This window comes from Scyliorhinus torazame, chromosome 6, assembly GCF_047496885.1.
Source record: "Scyliorhinus torazame isolate Kashiwa2021f chromosome 6, sScyTor2.1, whole genome shotgun sequence".
In the NCBI taxonomy this organism is placed as follows: Eukaryota; Metazoa; Chordata; class Chondrichthyes; order Carcharhiniformes; family Scyliorhinidae; genus Scyliorhinus; species Scyliorhinus torazame.
The window spans coordinates 149,890,420-149,906,860 of NC_092712.1; the positions used below are offsets into that span (position 1 = coordinate 149,890,420).

Below are 16,441 nucleotides of genomic sequence, written 5' to 3' on the forward strand. Positions count from 1 at the left end.
TCTGTTAATTTCGCTATTGTTCCACCAGACATAGAAGTCTAACCCTTCCTGCTGCCTATTACTCCAAAGGAAGAGGGTTTTTCACATTTTTGAATTCAGTGGACAGCCCTGGATGGGTCTTTGCGGTTTTAATAACTGTTTGTAGGCAGCTGTCGAAGTGAGTCTGACAAGTTTTGAGTGACACCGGAAGGTGTCAGGTTGTCTGTCCATACTTCCATTTTGAAATAGACTTTTAAACTCGATATAAAGGTTTGAAGCAAAAATGTGCCTTTAAGATCTGTAATATCATAATTACACATTCATGATGTATGGTAGCATTGTGGATAGCACAATTGCTTCACAGCTCCAGGGTCCCAGGTTTGATTCCGGCTTGGGTCACTGTCCAACGATGTGCAGGTTAGGTGGATTGGCCATGATAAATTGCCCTTAGTGTCCAAAATTGCCCTTAGTGCTAGGTGGAGTTACTGGGTTATGGGGATAGGGTGGAGGTGTTGACCTTGGGTAAGGTGCTCTTTCCAAGAGCCGGTGCAGACTCGATGGGCCGAATGGCCTCCTTCTGCACTGTAAATTCTATGATCTAAAAAATGTTTATTGTGATGGATGCAAAACTAAGATCACAAGAGTCAGCGCCTAATGTGCAGCCACCGTCTCGCAAACTCCCACTGCCAATTAATAATCACTGAGCGTTGATTGGCAGTGGACGGGACTTCCATCTGCCCTGAGAAGGAGATCCCACCTGTGCAAGATCTGTTGGCCTATCAGATTGGCCAACAGCTGTCCAATCGTGCCTGACACAGTTCTGTAGTAGCCCTATTGCAGCACTCTGCCTGGAATTACGTCTGAGATGTGGGAGGGGGAGGAGGAGGAAGAGGGGGGTTGTCATGTCCCAGGGAAAGGGTGCGTCGACTCTGAGGGGGCCTTCAGAGTGAGGTGCCCCCCCCCCCCCCCCCCCCCGCCCGAGAATATAGACGGCTATCTCATAAAATAAAGTGCTTTCTATGTTTGGTACTCAGTCCCAGACACATTCAGCTCATCTATAATACGAGTCGGGCCACAATGCACCTCTCTTTGCTCTGTAACTACAATATACATTTACCCAAGATAAGAAGAACCGCCTATTAGCTTTTTCTTCACCATCTGTGTTTATAACCTGTGAATCACACCATCAATGGGTGAGAACTGCTATTATTGGCCTTTCACTAGATTAAGACATTTCCAAACACTATTAGGATAATTTGCAGTTCAGGGATTTGTTAGTCAGGGCCAGATATCACATTGAGTACTAAATTTTGGGTAAATCGATTTGATCTCCCTGCAATAAAAGCAAATTACTGCGGATGCTGGAATCTATAACCAAAGAGTAAATGCTGGAAAATCTCAGCAGGTTTGGCAGCGTCTGAAGGGAGAAAAAAAGAGCTCATGTTTCGAGTCCAGATGACCCTTTTGTCAAAACCCTTTGGGCAGTATTCTCCCGCCTCCCCCTGCCAGGTGGGAGAATCGCCGGGGTGCCGCGCGAATTGCGCCATGCCGCCCCGACCCCCGCGCGCGATTCTCCCACCCCCCCGAAACCAGCGCCGCGAGCATCGCGCCGGGACGCTCGGAGAATCGCCACAAACGGCGAGCGGCGATTCTCTGGCCCGGATGGGCTGAGCGGCTGCACGTAAACGGTCTAGTCCCTCCGGCGCCATCCACACCTGGTCGCTACCGGCAGGTACTCGTCGCGAAGGCTTGGGGGGCAGCCTGTGGGGGGGGAGGGGGGCTCCGTTCCCGGGGGGGGGGGGGTGGGGAGAGGAGGGGGGCTCCGTTCCGGCGGGGGGGGGGTGGGGAGAGAAGAGTGGGCCCCGTTCCCGGGGGGGGCTTCCGGAGTGGCCTGGTACGCGATCAGGACCAACCGATCGGCGGGCTGGCCTCTCTGTCGGCGGGCCTCCTTTCTTCCGCCGACGAGCCTGGATCCATCCGCCATGCTTGTGCGGGGCGACCTTGGGGAGAACAGCCACCGCGCATGCGCTATTTGGTGCAGGCCCAACTGCGCATGCGCGGGACCCAAGGCGCCGCGTCTTTTACGCGGTGCCGGGTCTCTGACGCCGCGCTGAGGCCCCGCCCCCATAAATCGCACGACGCCCCTGCTAGCCCCACGGAGGGGGGAGAATAGGGGTCTGGGAACCGACGCCGGAGTAAAACACTCCGGTTATTACTCTGGCGTTGGCACTTAGACTCTCGTTGGGAGAATCCCGCCCTTTGCTTTTGATAAATGGTCATCTGGACTCAAAACATTAGCTCTTTTCTCTCCCTACAGATGCTGCCAGACCTGCTGAGAATTTTCTCTTTGATGTTCTTGCCAGGTGACTTTGCCCAGTCTGACCTCTAAACTTATAAAACTGTGTAAGATTTTAAACATGTCCTATTTCCCTCCATAGCTTTAATAGAATTTTAGTTCATTGGAATGCAACTCTCACCATATTTAAACTGTCTCATTTAAAATTCTTAAAAGCCTGCTGCCAACCCAACGCAATTTAAAAAAAATTCTCACCATGATATCTATTGCATTTCTCCATAAGCCTCTTGCATGAAACAGCTTTTTGGTGTCCGCAAATTCAATTTCCATCACAACTCATCATATTCTCTCACCTCAGTTCACTGCACTCTTGTTCTAATGAGTGCAATGATAGCCCCTATATAGGTAAATTGGGCACTTTTCAGATCCAAAATTATAAATAGAGTGCCAGCCATTTGCTCACCTTGCAAGCTCGACGCAGAAATAGAGCGAATCAAAGCTATATTATAGTCAATGGCTATCCTGATCGGATCATTGTTCACTGTATTTCGCCTAACCTTGCAAATGGGCCAAAGGCCATCACTTTCGGACCTGACAAGTTTCCCATCTGCCTCAAATTACCTGGAAAAGCAAAGTATCTCAAAAATCTGAACATGAGGTTAAGCAGGTGCTTCACGTTGCTATTAAATAGTATTTTTCACTAATAGGATGCTGCTGTCAGTCCAACAACATTTTGCCTAGCATACAACTAAGCAACACCATGCATGAATTTCCATGCCAACATGATGCCAAGTATGGAGAGCATATGTCCCAACGACTGGCTGATCAAATCAAACAGCATGTTCCTTTGGATGGTCATAATAGACAGAGTGTAGTCGTACTTGCAAAACCCAAAGCAAAACGTCTACTGTTGAAATTGATTCCATAACTGGGCAGCCTTTGCTGAACAATCCTAACTCGAAGAGCTGCCTTAACAAGCAATCTAAGACAATCAATTGCTAGTAATGTGGCTCATTTACGCTTGCCATAAACGACATACATTCACGCGCAGGGACCTGTCTCTGCAAACTAAAAGGTAAGTGTTTAAGCCTTGCACCTCTTTTGAATTTCCAGGAACATGGGGAACCTAGAGATTCCCATTGTTTTCTCCATGGCAACGCATCAGTAAATCAGAGCCTACTTACTAACGAATCAGCATTCCTTTGCTCCTGCAAATTGCTGCAGTTGTTTGAAATATTTTGTGTTTATCCTGATGAGTAGTTAAAACTTCAGCAACAGGTTTCTCTTTTCAGCAATGTTCCAAGTTCTATACCACCAAACGACTAAATAAAGTTACCTCTTAAAGATCAGAGTTTGCTTTTTAAATCAAAATGAGCCTTATGGTGGTTTGAAGTCTCCAGCTTCACCATTGCATTCAGACAGGCTATAAATTGCTTGAGCTTTGTTGTTGCAAACCCCTTGGTTTGATTCTGCCTTGTAATTACACCCACGTATCTCTTATGTTTGAACATGCTGCTTGGTATAATCTACAGTAATGATATAAATTACTGGGAATGCACCGCAAGTCAGTCAGTATAGTTAGACCGTGGTTTCCAGAATTTTCTGTTTATATTTCATATTTCAACCATTTGTTTTATATCTAACTTAATATTGTCTCGGGTTAAACCTCTACACATTTGATGTGATGTATGTAATTTTCTCTCATAACCTTTAGTTATTGTTTTCAAATTTGTCTCATTTACATGTAACATGCATACGCAAAAGTATTTTCTTAGAGTGGTAGTAGCGTAAAGATTAATTGCCTCTAACTGGCCACTATTTTTTTTTTTCAGGTATCTTTTTGTGTTGCAGCTCAGACAAGATATTCTTTGTGGCAAGTAAGTTGATGTTAGTTACTGTCCGTGTGGAGTCTGCACATTCTCCCCGTGTCTGCGTGGGTCTCAGCCCCACAACCCAAAAAGATGTGCACGTTAGATGAATTGGCCATGCTAAATTGCCCCTTAATTGAGAAAAAAAAGAATTGGGTACTTTAAATTTATAATTTTATAAAGTTGATGTTGGGCAACTATGTATTTTGCATCAAACTTTCTGCAAAAGATGTTGGTCTTTCAAAAAAACGTAATAACCTTTTTGTCTGATTCCTCTGATTCCTGTACAGTTTGGATTTAGCTAGCCATTTTGTAATGGTCGTTGCAAGTAAAAGTGTATCAAAATATCTGAACATATTTAATTCCACTGAACTAAATTGGTGAATATCTTAATTTGCCCGCACACATGTTTTACTGGGGAAATGTATTGATTGGAGAAAATCTTCAATATAGTTTGATCTTGGAACAACTGAAGAATCTGTGATGCAGTTCACCTACATAATGAATTCCAATTGTGCTCTAACTCACTGTAAATTAATGTTTTTGCAGATTAAAATGTCCTTATGATACTGATGTAGAGCTAGCTGCTTATTGCCTTCAAGGTAAATGAAGAATCTCTTCTCGATAGTTTTTCAGTGAAGCTCTTTGAGGTGTTAATTGTCTGATGTTTTTTGTCAGGTTTGTTTTTTGCCAAAATACTCTTTTGGTCTCGTTCATTCAAAATACATTCTTTCGCAGCCTTACTATAATTGCTTTGGAACATTGAAACTGCCGCCTGATTCAAAGTCTAAAAGCATAACAAATATTAGGAAAATTCATGGCTAAAGTCACCTAATTATTTGGGATTTGCATTTTAGAATGTCTAACTCATGCCTGAGGTCTCTAATCCAATTTAATCCCATTATATAATGCACATAAAATGAAAAGGTCAGCTGTTTAGAACAAGGCACAGAACTGTATTAACATTCATTCAACATATGGTGAAGTTTCTTACCCACTAAACACCGCAATTGGTAGTCATCCAACAACAATCTCTCTACAGCTAATTTGGCTTTTGCCACATGACAAGTGCTCCAAACCTAGAGAACATAAGGTATGTTTTATTTCCACAGTAATTAATTGATTCAGTTGCTGAGGAGTTATAATTCAGAATGTTCTCCTTTAGGCTTAATTTCAATACCAATCACTGGAAATGACAAAGGCAATCCCAGCTCTGTCCACCTTGCAAAGTCCTTATTATCCGGGAGCTTGTGCCAAAATTGGGAGTGCTGCCTCACAGTCTAGTCAAGCAACTGATACAGTCATCTCATGGAAACAGACCATGAAGCCATAAGACGTAGGAGATAATGAGTCAAATGACCTAACTCTGCTCCTATATCTTATGGTCTTAAGTAGGCCGCTCCACCCATCGAGGCTGCTCTGCCATTCAATGAGATCATGATTGATCTAATATAAACTCAACTCCACTTTCCCACCGTATCACATAACTCTTGATTCCCTTACTGATTATAAATCTGTCCATCTCAACCTTGAACGAACTTAACAATCCAGCCTCTCCAGCTCTCTGTGGTAAAGAATTCCACAGATTCATTACCCTCAGAGAAGCAATCCCTCATCTCTGTCTGAAATGGCCGACCCTAACTCTTTGATTATGCTCCCTAGTCCTAGGCTCTCCCACAAGAGGAAACATCCGCTCAGCATCTACCCTATAACGCCCCCTGAGAATCCTATAAGTCTCAATAAGGTCACCACTCATTCTTCTAAACTCCAGTGAGTACACGCCGAATCTACTCAACCTCTCCTCAAAAGAAAATCTTGCCATAAACAAGATCAACATTACAGCTAATGTCCCAGACAACACTATCAGTGCCCCTGGATATGTTATCTTCCACTAGCAGGACAGATCCAGCAAAGGCGAAGGCACAGTGATATACAGTCATGAGGGAGTTACCCTCTGAGCCCAAAACATCGACTCTGGACACCATGAACTCTCATGGCATCAGGTCAAATGGGCAAGGAAACTGCCTGCCTCAGATATATCTGTCCATGACAGCACCAACAGGAGTGGCCACCGCACAGTCCTTGTGGAGACAAAGATCCCTCTTCACATTGAGGATACCTTCCATCGTGTTGTGTGGCACTACCACCGTGCTAAATGGGACAGACTATGAACAAATCTAGTAACTCAAGATTGGGGAAACCATGAGGCACTGTGGGCTGTCAGCAGCAGCTATTCAAGCACAATCTGTAACCTTATGGCTCGACAGATCCTGCACTCTACCATTCCCACCAAGCCAGAGAATCAACGCTGGTTCAAGAAGAGTGCAGGCGGGTATGCCAGGAGCAACAGCAGGCATACCTAAAAATGAGGTGTCAATGTGATGAAGCTGCAACAGGATTACTTGCATGCCAGACAGGATAAAGCAGCAAGTGATAGACAGAGCTAAGAAAATCCACAACCAATTGATCAGATCTAAGCTCTGTAGTCCTGCCACCTGTTTTTGAAAAATCACCACTATCCTTAAGAAGTCCCCCTATACCAAAAAGGGCCGGCATTCTAAATGGTGATCAGGGATTCTCACTCCCCGACTCCGATGCAAGGTTCAGTGGGTGCTATTCAGGTCAAACTATATTTTCAAGTTATCCCCCGGTATAACCCATACCTTCACCGAAGATTTCATCTACTTACCACTTAGTAGCATTGATCCTGGGTCCCGCATTGCTAAGTAAGTAAAGTAGACTTTGGAATAACCACTGTTTCAGGTTAAAACTTTAAAGTTATTTTATTATTATATATATATTTTTTCATTTTTTAAAAGATGCAATCACTGTCTTTACAGAAAAGTAAAAAGATCTTGCTTCTGGATCCTTCTGGTTGGTTGAAGGGACCTTCAGGCCCAACTTGACAATCAATCTTCTTTAAAGTCTGGTCTTCTTAAGATGTATCAGCTATTTTAGCTCGGCTGCTCTGCCCTGTCCATTTCCCATGGCCGAGCTGATTGTAATCTGAGTCTAGCTGCTTGTTCCTTCTCTGCTTCTCTCTCTCTCCCTCTGAGCTCTGGTTCCGGATCTGGATCTGAATCTGATAGTTCCTGCCCTGGTCTCGAGGTTTATATTTGCTTTCTAACAATTACGTTTTTTGATGTTATTGTAAAGTAACTCTTATTTTCGTTGATTGTAAAAAGGAGCTTTTGATCTAAACCTTTTAATCCAACTAAGTATACATTTTGACATGACTTCATCTCATAGATCTGATTACATTGTTTCCTTTGTGATGTTCAAAATGCTTTGGTTTCAATAGGTGTTACTTTTAATTCCTGTAATTTCTATAGTTTTATTTTCCAATTGTGTCCTCAACTCAATTTTGACTTTGATTTTGGCTTTGAATTATGTTTCTCGTAGACTGAGAGCCTCCAGTTTTCTTTAATTTACCTGGTATTAGCAAATTTTCACACTTCGAATTATCACAAAATTCAACTGAACTCATCCATGCTTTTCCAGATCCTTACTAAGTTAGTTACTTTCAATGAAGGTGTGAGCCATTGTTTTTGGCTTCATTCAAAATGCTGTTTGTCTTGTTTGCTCAGCCTGCTTGACCAAGGATATCTGCATTTTACAATCCTTCCCTGGAGTCATACCTGGCACAAAGGAAGATGGTTGTGGTTATTGGAGGTCAGTCATCTCAGTTCCAGCACAACACTGCAGGTGTTCCTCAGGGTAGTGTCCTGGGCCCAACCATCTTCAGCTGTTCCATCAATGACCTTCCTTCCATCATGTGGTCAGAAGTGGGGGCTGCACAATGTTCAGCACCATTTGCAACTCCACGGATACTAAAGCAGTCCATGTCCAAATGCAGCAAGACCTGGACAATATCCAGGCTTGTGCTAACAAGTGGCAAATAATATTAATGCAACATTATTGCCAGGCAATGATCATTTCCAACATGCGAGAATCTTAACCATTGTCCCTTGACATTCAATGGCATTACCATCGCTGAATCCCCCACTATCAACATCCTGCGGGGTTACAAATTACCAGATGCTGAACTGGACTAGCCATGTTAATACCGTGGCTGCAAAAGCAGGTCAGAGGCTAGGAATCGTGTGGCGAGCAACTCACCTCCTGACTTCCCAAAGCCTGTCCACCATCTCCAAGGCACAAGTCAGGAGTGCGACAGAATACTCTCCAATTGCCTGAAGGAGCTCAGCTCCACCAACAGTCAAGAAACTTGACACCATCCAGAACAAAGCAGCCTGCTTGATCGGCATCCCTTCAATAAACACTCCCTCCACCACCGACGCACAGTGGCAACACTCTACACCATCTACAGGATACACTGCAGGAACTCACCAAAGCTTCTTAGGCAGCGCCTATCAAACCCACGACCACTCTATCTAGAAAGACGGGGCAGCTGACACATTGGCATACCACCACCTGGAAGTTCCTCTCCAAGTCGCTCACCATCCTGACTTGGAAATATATCGCCGTTCCTTCACTGTCGCTGGGTTAAAATCCTGGAACTCCCTCCCAAACAGCACAGTAGGTGTTTCTACACCATGGGAACTGCAGCAGTTCAAAAATGCAGCTCACCGCCACATTTTCGAGAGCAATTGGAGATGGGCAGCGAATGCTGGTCTAGCCAGAGAACACTCATCCTGTAAATGGTAAGAAAAAACATGAGAATTGTGCTGGAAATGATTTAGTGACATTGCCATGACTGACATAGTAACAATAGTGCCACACCTTTCAAATGTACCGAACTAAGGTTGTCTTCTTCTTAAAGTAATTTCCCTTTCACTATTCAAAGTGATAAAAAGGAGACCGACAGTCATAGCTTTGGGACATCACTCTGATTTCTGATGATTCCACGGCATGCAACTCAATTCACATTCACTCAGTGGTGCTCAACAATATCCAGGCTTGGCAGGGACCATTCACACCACGTAAATTCCAAGCAGTTGCTATTTTCAGCAGGAAAAAGGCCAACCACCTGCTTCAATCTTCAACAGCATCACTATCACTGAGTTGTCCACAATCAATATGTTGGGGCTCACATCGACCAAAGACTGAACTGTGACAGCCCTGTGAACACTGACCATGAGCAGAGAAAGACAGATACTGGGTATTCGATGATGAGTGTCTCACTTCTTCATTGCTGAAGACATAGGTCAAGGGTGAGATAGAATACTAACCATCTACCTGGATGGATGCAATCACAAAAAACCTTAAGCTTAACCAAGACCGAGAGGTTTGTTTGATTGGCTCACCTATCATTGGACTCAATAGCCACACACTACACTACTAGTGCTCTGTGATAACAACTAGGCGATACCATGATTTAGAATTGATGAGTCCAAGTCATAGAGAGGTATTGAGAGGAAGTATAATGGTAAGAATCATGAGGGATTTCACTGAAAGTATGGATTCCTTGAAGTTGTGAAGTTTGGAAGTGACTCCCATCAAAAGGAATGAATGGAACAGTGTAAGATGATGCACACAGAGAGCGTTCTGCTGATGTATATTGATAGTAAGAAAAGGAATAAACAAGACTGTTCTGCAGTAACTGGGTGTGGATAGTGAGAAGAATGTCTCCTATTTCAACAAGGTGTGAATGTATTTTTCCTCTACATTTTTTTCAAGTGGTGTCTGGTACTATTCCTCCGGCAAATAAAACAAAGACACTTCTCCCTGTCGGCAATTGTGGGTTAGGAGTTTGTTCCCAGTGGATAAATGCCTGTGCCTCTGATGCAGCTTCACCTCCGTAAACGTCCTCCAGCTTTGCTTTTCCTGCACAAAACAAAAGTGGAGTGTAATGGAACGTGTACTTTGTGCTCAGCCCATGTTAGAGTGTGTACTTTGCTATCTGCCAGAAAATAACTACAGAAAATTTGAGTGGTAGATCCAGCATAAATATCCCCTTACCCAGTTCACCCATTGACCCAACAGAATACCACTGGTAAAGAATGCAGGTGTCCAAAGGAAATCTAGAATGTGTTTTCTTTTATAAACAGGTGGTTTCTTAATTATTATTAAAAAGACACCTGATCAGAAATGAATGTAGCACATAATCTGTATCTTGCACTGCTGGATAGCGATACTTTCCCTGCTGGTGACGCTGTTAAAAGCACGAAGATTGCTTAATTTGTTCTCTTCCCTGCCTGTCTTGCAACTAGGTTTCAATATCAGTGTCTGACGTGAACATTATGCCAACCACTTTTCTCATCTGTCAGCTGTGTGGACACAAGTAATCAGCATGGGCAGGTGTTTTCAATTTAAATCCCTTCGCGGACCGCATTTCAAATAAACTTCCGTTGAAGGCAACTCTTTAGTCATGTTTACCGAATGAGACACCCTAATTTAAAAAAAACTTATCAGAATTGGCCACCAGCTAATTTAAATCACCTTCCACAGAAAACCTTCTGTAGAAGTTCAGTCTGATGTTACAATTCTGCCAGCTGTTAAACCAATTCAGTCTCCATGGGAGGGAGTGAAAGACATTGAAAATGTGTTAGTTTTGCTGTTACCTGAGGGGACAGTTCAAGAATATAATGGCTTTAACTCTGCTTGTTAGCACAGGAATATAGAGCAAAGTCATTTTCAGTATTTCCTGCAACATGTCAGCCCAAATTTGGATATTGTCCAAGTTCTATTGTCGGCTGGTATGGATTACTTTATTATCAGAGGAGCTGTGGATGGGATTGAACACTCTGGAATCATCCGTGACGATAGCGAAGTTAATTGTTGAAGCAACTGAAGATGGTAGGGCCGCTGGGTGTGTTTCCACCAAGTGATTGGATTGAACAAGCGCAGAGAGCTTCCTGTGCAGCATGTGTAACTTTGATCATTGGAGGATTTTCCACTTAACTCTCACAGACCTCCGTTTTGGCGGTCTTTGTAAATGCCACACAATCAAATTACACTTTTTAAAAAATTATTTTTATTGTCCTCCTTTTTCACATTTTCTCCCAAATTTGCACCCACCAACAATAAACAATTAGCAGTAACGAATATAATGTCAATCAACAACAATCCCATCCTCCCACCAACCCCCAAACAACTGCCCGTATGTCAGCATGAACAAATAATAAAAAGGAATCTGGAATTACCCATAGCCATCATTAATACATACAGTCCTCCTCCCCCCGATCCTCCAACCCCCCCCCCACTAATGTTCGATCCAATTCTTGAAAGTGCTTAATGAATAATGCCCATGAATTGTAGAACCCCTCCATCCTTCCCCTCAGTTCAAACTTAACCTTCTCAAGAGCCAAGAATTCCAACAGGTCCCCCCACCACGTCAGGGCACAGGGTGGAGAGGTTGCTCTCCATCCAATCAGGATCCGCCTTTGGGCGATCAACAAGGTGAAGGCTACAACATCTACCTCCACGCCTGTTTCCAACCCCGGCTGGTCCGACACCCTGAATATGGCCTCTCGAGGGCTCAGGTCCAGTTTCACGTGCACCACTTTAGAGATTACCCTAAAAACCTCCTTCCAGTAATCCTCCAGCTTTGGACAGGACCAAAACATATGAACGTGATTTGCAGGGCACCCCCCGCAACGTTCACACACATCCTTTACCTCCTCAGAGAGTCGGCTTTACCTTGTGAGGTGTGCTCTATATGCCACCTTCAGCTGTATCAACTGCAACCTCATGCACGAGTTGGAGCGTTCACCCTCCGGAGCACCTTACACCAGAACTCCTCTTCCATACCCTCTAATCAAATTCCACTTTGTAGGAAAGGGCAGTTACTTCAACATTGCAGCTTGGACGTTGTCAGTGCTTCTCGTCTTTGTTGTGTCCCATGAGATGAATCAAATTGGCCAGGCACTGCTATCTACGCTGGTAGGAACCTCAGGAGGAGGCACGGTAAATGCCCACTGGCATTTTTGGCTGAAGATGCATGCCTCACCTCTTGGATTAACATATTGGAATTCATAGTGTCATAGTTATAGAATTTACAGTGTAGAAGGAGGCCATTCGGCCCATCGAGTCTACACCAGCCGCTGAAAGAGCACCCAACCTGAGCCCACAACTGCACCCTATGCCCGTAACCCAGCAGCCTCACCTCACGTTTGGACACAAAGGGCAATTTAGTGTGACCAATCCACCTAACCCACACATCTTTGGACTGTGGGAGGAAACAGGAACACCCGGAGGAAAACCACTCCGACAAAGGAAGAATGTGCAGATTCCGCACAGATAGTGACCCAGCCGGGAATCAAACCCGGGTTCCTGGCGCTGTGAATCAACTGTGCCAACCACTGTGCTACCGCCCACGAGACAGCCCCCATACTCCAGACACCACCCCCCCACAAACCCCCTGACAACCCTTGGGCCCAATTCTAAGTTTCCAAGTCCCCTCCGACTCAACCCACCCTGCCCCTCCCCGCCAATCCTCCACCCCATGGAGCAGACCCAGTTCCTGACACCCATGCGAGGTGACCCAATCACCAAACCCAGACCTCCTCCCCGACACGTCACTCCCCAGGATTCTGACCCAGCAACAGTGAAGGAACGGCAATATGTTTCTAAGTCAAAGTGGTGTGTGCGGCTTGGAGGGGAACTTGCAGATGGTGTTGTTCCCATGCATTGACTATGCTCGCTCTTCACGGGTGCTAGAGCCACAGGTTTGGAAGGTCCTGTTAAAGGAGCCTTGACAACTTGCTGCAGTGCATCTTGAATGTGGTACACACTGATGGTGATGCCATTGAGTGTCATAGAGAGATGGTTATATTCTCTTTTGTTGGAGATGGTAATTTCCTGGCACTTGTTCAGATGAATGATATTTGCCTCTTGCCAACCCAGACAATGTTGTCAGGTCTTGCTGCATATCTATACCTGAGGCGTCACGAATGGTATTGAACAGTGTGCAATCATAATTGAACATCTCTATTTTTGACCTTATGATTTGAGTGAAGGTATTGATGAAGCAGCTGAAGATGGTTGGGCCTATAGCACTACCCTGAAGAGCTTCTGCAGCAATTGACAGCCAACATCCTATTTATTGACTACAGCTCCGCCTTCAACACCATAATCCCAGCCGAGCTCATATCAAAGCTCCAAAACCTAGGACTTGGCTCCCCACTCTGCAACTGGATCCTCGACCATCTGACCCATAGACCACAATCAGTAAGGATGAACAACAACACATCCTCCACAATAGTCCTCAATGCCGAAGCCCCGCAAGCCTGCGTACTTAGCCCCTTACTATACTCCCTATGCACACATGACTGCGTGGCAAAATTTGGCTCTAACGCCATCTACAAGTTTGCTGACGACACAACCCTGGTGGGTCGGATCTCGAACAACGATGAGTCAGAGTACAGGAGGGAGATTGAGAACCTAGTAGAGTATTGTAATGACAACAATCTCTCCCTCAATGTCAGCAAAACTAAGGAGCTGGTTATTGACTTCAGGAAGCAAAGTATCGTACACAGCCCTGTCCGCATCAACGGGGCCGAGGTGGAGATGGTTGACAGCTTCAAATTCCTAGGTGCGCACATCACCAACAATCTGTCATGGTCCACCCACGTCGACGCTACTGCCAAGAAAACACAACAGTGCCTACACCTTCTCAGGAAACGAAGGAAATTCGGCATGTCCACATTGACTATTAACAATCTTTACAGATGCACCATAGAAAACATCCTACCTGGCTGCATCACAGTCTGATATGGCAACTGCTCGGCCCAAGACTGTAAGAAACTACAGGGAGTCGTGAACACAGCCCAGCCCATCACACAAACCCACCTCCCATCCATTGACTCCATCTACACCTCCTGCTGCACTGGGAAAGTAGGCAGCATAATCAAAGACCCCTCCCACCTGGCTTATTCACTCTTCCAACCTCTTCCATCGGGCAGGAGATACAAAAGCCTGAGAACACGCACTAACCGATTCAAAAACAGCTTCTTCCCCGCTGTTACCAGACTCCTAAATGGCCTTCTTATGGACTGATCTGATCTCTTCCCACGTCTTCTCTACTAAGTGATACTACAATCCTGTATGCTTCACCCGATGCCTGTGTCTATGTATTTACGTTGTGTATTTTATGTTTGCCCTATGCATTTTCTTTTCATGTACGGAATGATCTGTCTGAACTGCACAGAGAACAATACTTTTCGCTGTACCTTGGTACACATGACAATAAACAAATCCAATCCAATCGAACAACCACAACCTTGTGGTACCACTCCAATCAGTGGAGAGGTTTCCCCCTGATTCCCATTGACTTCAGTTTTGCTTCGGCTTGAGTAACAGCACACTCAGTCACATGCTGCCTTGACGTCAAGGCCAGCTATGCTCACATTACCTCTTGAGTTCAGCTGCCTTGTCCATTTTTGTGTTGGAAAAGGTAGTTTTAAGGGATTTATATTTGCATTGATCAACATTAGAAATAAGGTATGGTTTTAAGTGGGTTTGTTTTAATGTCTCTGTGCCTGGAAGGGTAAAACCTATAGATAGATTCATGCTGGACAAAGGAGTGTGTATCTGTGAGGGTTGGTTAAGTTCCAACTATGTTTCTATTGTGCTTAGAGAGGGTTACAATGTAAATAAATAAAACTAGTAGGGGTTGCTTAGCAACTGGAAATAGGATAAAAAACAGCTTTTAAGTTTTAGCTGGATATATTACAGTTGGAGACAAGACGCTGGGGAGTGAACATCTCTCATCTCTGCCCAGAGAAGCTGGACATGTCTCTGGGGTCAGGCCACCCTCCGACCGTCCGCCCCCTCGGGGGTTCCTCCCTCCACCTGATGCACTGCAGTACCTGTGTGGTGCGCACCAAATAGTGGCCCAGGCGCCTCTTCACTAAAGTGCTCAACCGAGATGAGTGCCTCTGGGATGATGGAGGGTGGTGGTGCCAGCTGTGACGGGAAGTCAGTGTCATCCCCGGACTGGCACTCCGGGGGTGTCTCGGGCTAGTGTTTGGGGGCAGGAGGTTTAGAGGGGATGTGAGGAAAGCATTTTCACCCAGAGTGGTAGGAGTCTGGAACGCACTGCCAGAAAGGGTGGGGAAGGCAGAGATCCTTCCAACATTTAAGAAGTATTTAGATGTGCACTTGCAATGCCAAGGCATACAAGGCTATGGGCCAAGTGCTGGAAAATGAGGTCAGAATACTTAGGTGGTTGTTTTTGACCAGCACAGATGCGATGGGTCGAAGAGTCTTTTCTGTACTGTTGACCTCTATGACTCTATAACTAGAGGACACATTCAAAATAATTGGTAAAGGGGGTAAAAGTGATGGAGGAAAGTGTTTTCAGTCAGAGGGTGGTTGGAGTCTTGATCAGATTTCCTGAGAGGGCAGTGGAGGCAGGTTCACTCAAAGTATTCAAAAGGGAATTGGAATGCTGTCTGAAAAGAAAGAATGTGCAAGGTTACGGGGATAAGGCAGGGGAGTGGGATTAGGTAGAATGCTCTTTCAGAGAACCAGTGCAGATTCAATGGGCCAAATGTCCTTCTGCACAGTAACTATTCTGTGACTGAGGATGTTGTGGTTAATCTGTACTAAAGATGGAGAAGCAGTGTGGGAGACAAGGGGTATGACATCTATAAACAATGAAAACCGGTATTTTGAGGGGAAGATGAGGTGAAATTAAGCTTTGAGTATTGCCCCCACCTGTTCTCGGGATCTGGTACAGAAATAGTCAACCTCCAAACAGAATGATTCCCTTTCCCCACTATGCCGTGTGGGAAACCATTAATCCATGAGCCATCTATTTGAAAAGAAACAAAAATAGAAGCTGAACAGCAAATGATCAGAATGACAAACACACAAAATACAAATAAGGAGTAAACCTACACTCCAGCTTAATGTGAGTATTGCCACTCGTCAAGCAAAATTATTTTGCTGTAAGCCCCAAATTCTTTTACCATTGCATTGTAAAAACAGAAGGCAATCCGATGATGAAAGTTCTAGTTTGGCTGGTTAAAAATATAGAAAATAAAAACTTTTATCTGGGCTCATTCCCTACTGGGTAACATTTCCTAAATCCATTGACAGAAGAATATAGTAACCCTTTTGACTTGATTCTTATCATTCTAGAACTATCTTGAATTTTAACAATAATAATTAGCAGTTAAATTAGCCTTGTCTATTTGCCCATCACCATTTGAATTATGAGTTAAAATAGGAAAAGAATCCTTTCAAGAGTATTTTTCTTACTGTATTCAGATGTCAATGTTGTATTTAATTTGGAACCGCAGGACTACAGCGATCATTTTAGTAATGTGCACCATCTATATTTTTCCATTTAGAAACCTGATGAGTAATAAATACGATCTTGCTTTGTGAT

General features: G+C 44.4%; 1 protein-coding gene across 2 annotated transcripts in view; it reads left to right on the forward strand.

Annotated features, from left to right (window-relative positions):
* Window positions 1-16,441, forward strand: part of LOC140425065 (band 4.1-like protein 4B) — a 574,236-nt gene that overhangs the window by 254,332 nt on the left and 303,463 nt on the right. For both annotated transcript variants that reach the window (XM_072508898.1, XM_072508899.1), the window contains exons 5-6: window positions 4,108-4,152; window positions 4,693-4,745. In XM_072508898.1, the coding sequence (XP_072364999.1) occupies window positions 4,108-4,152; window positions 4,693-4,745 (98 nt within the window). The remainder of the gene's footprint in view (window positions 1-4,107; window positions 4,153-4,692; window positions 4,746-16,441) is intronic.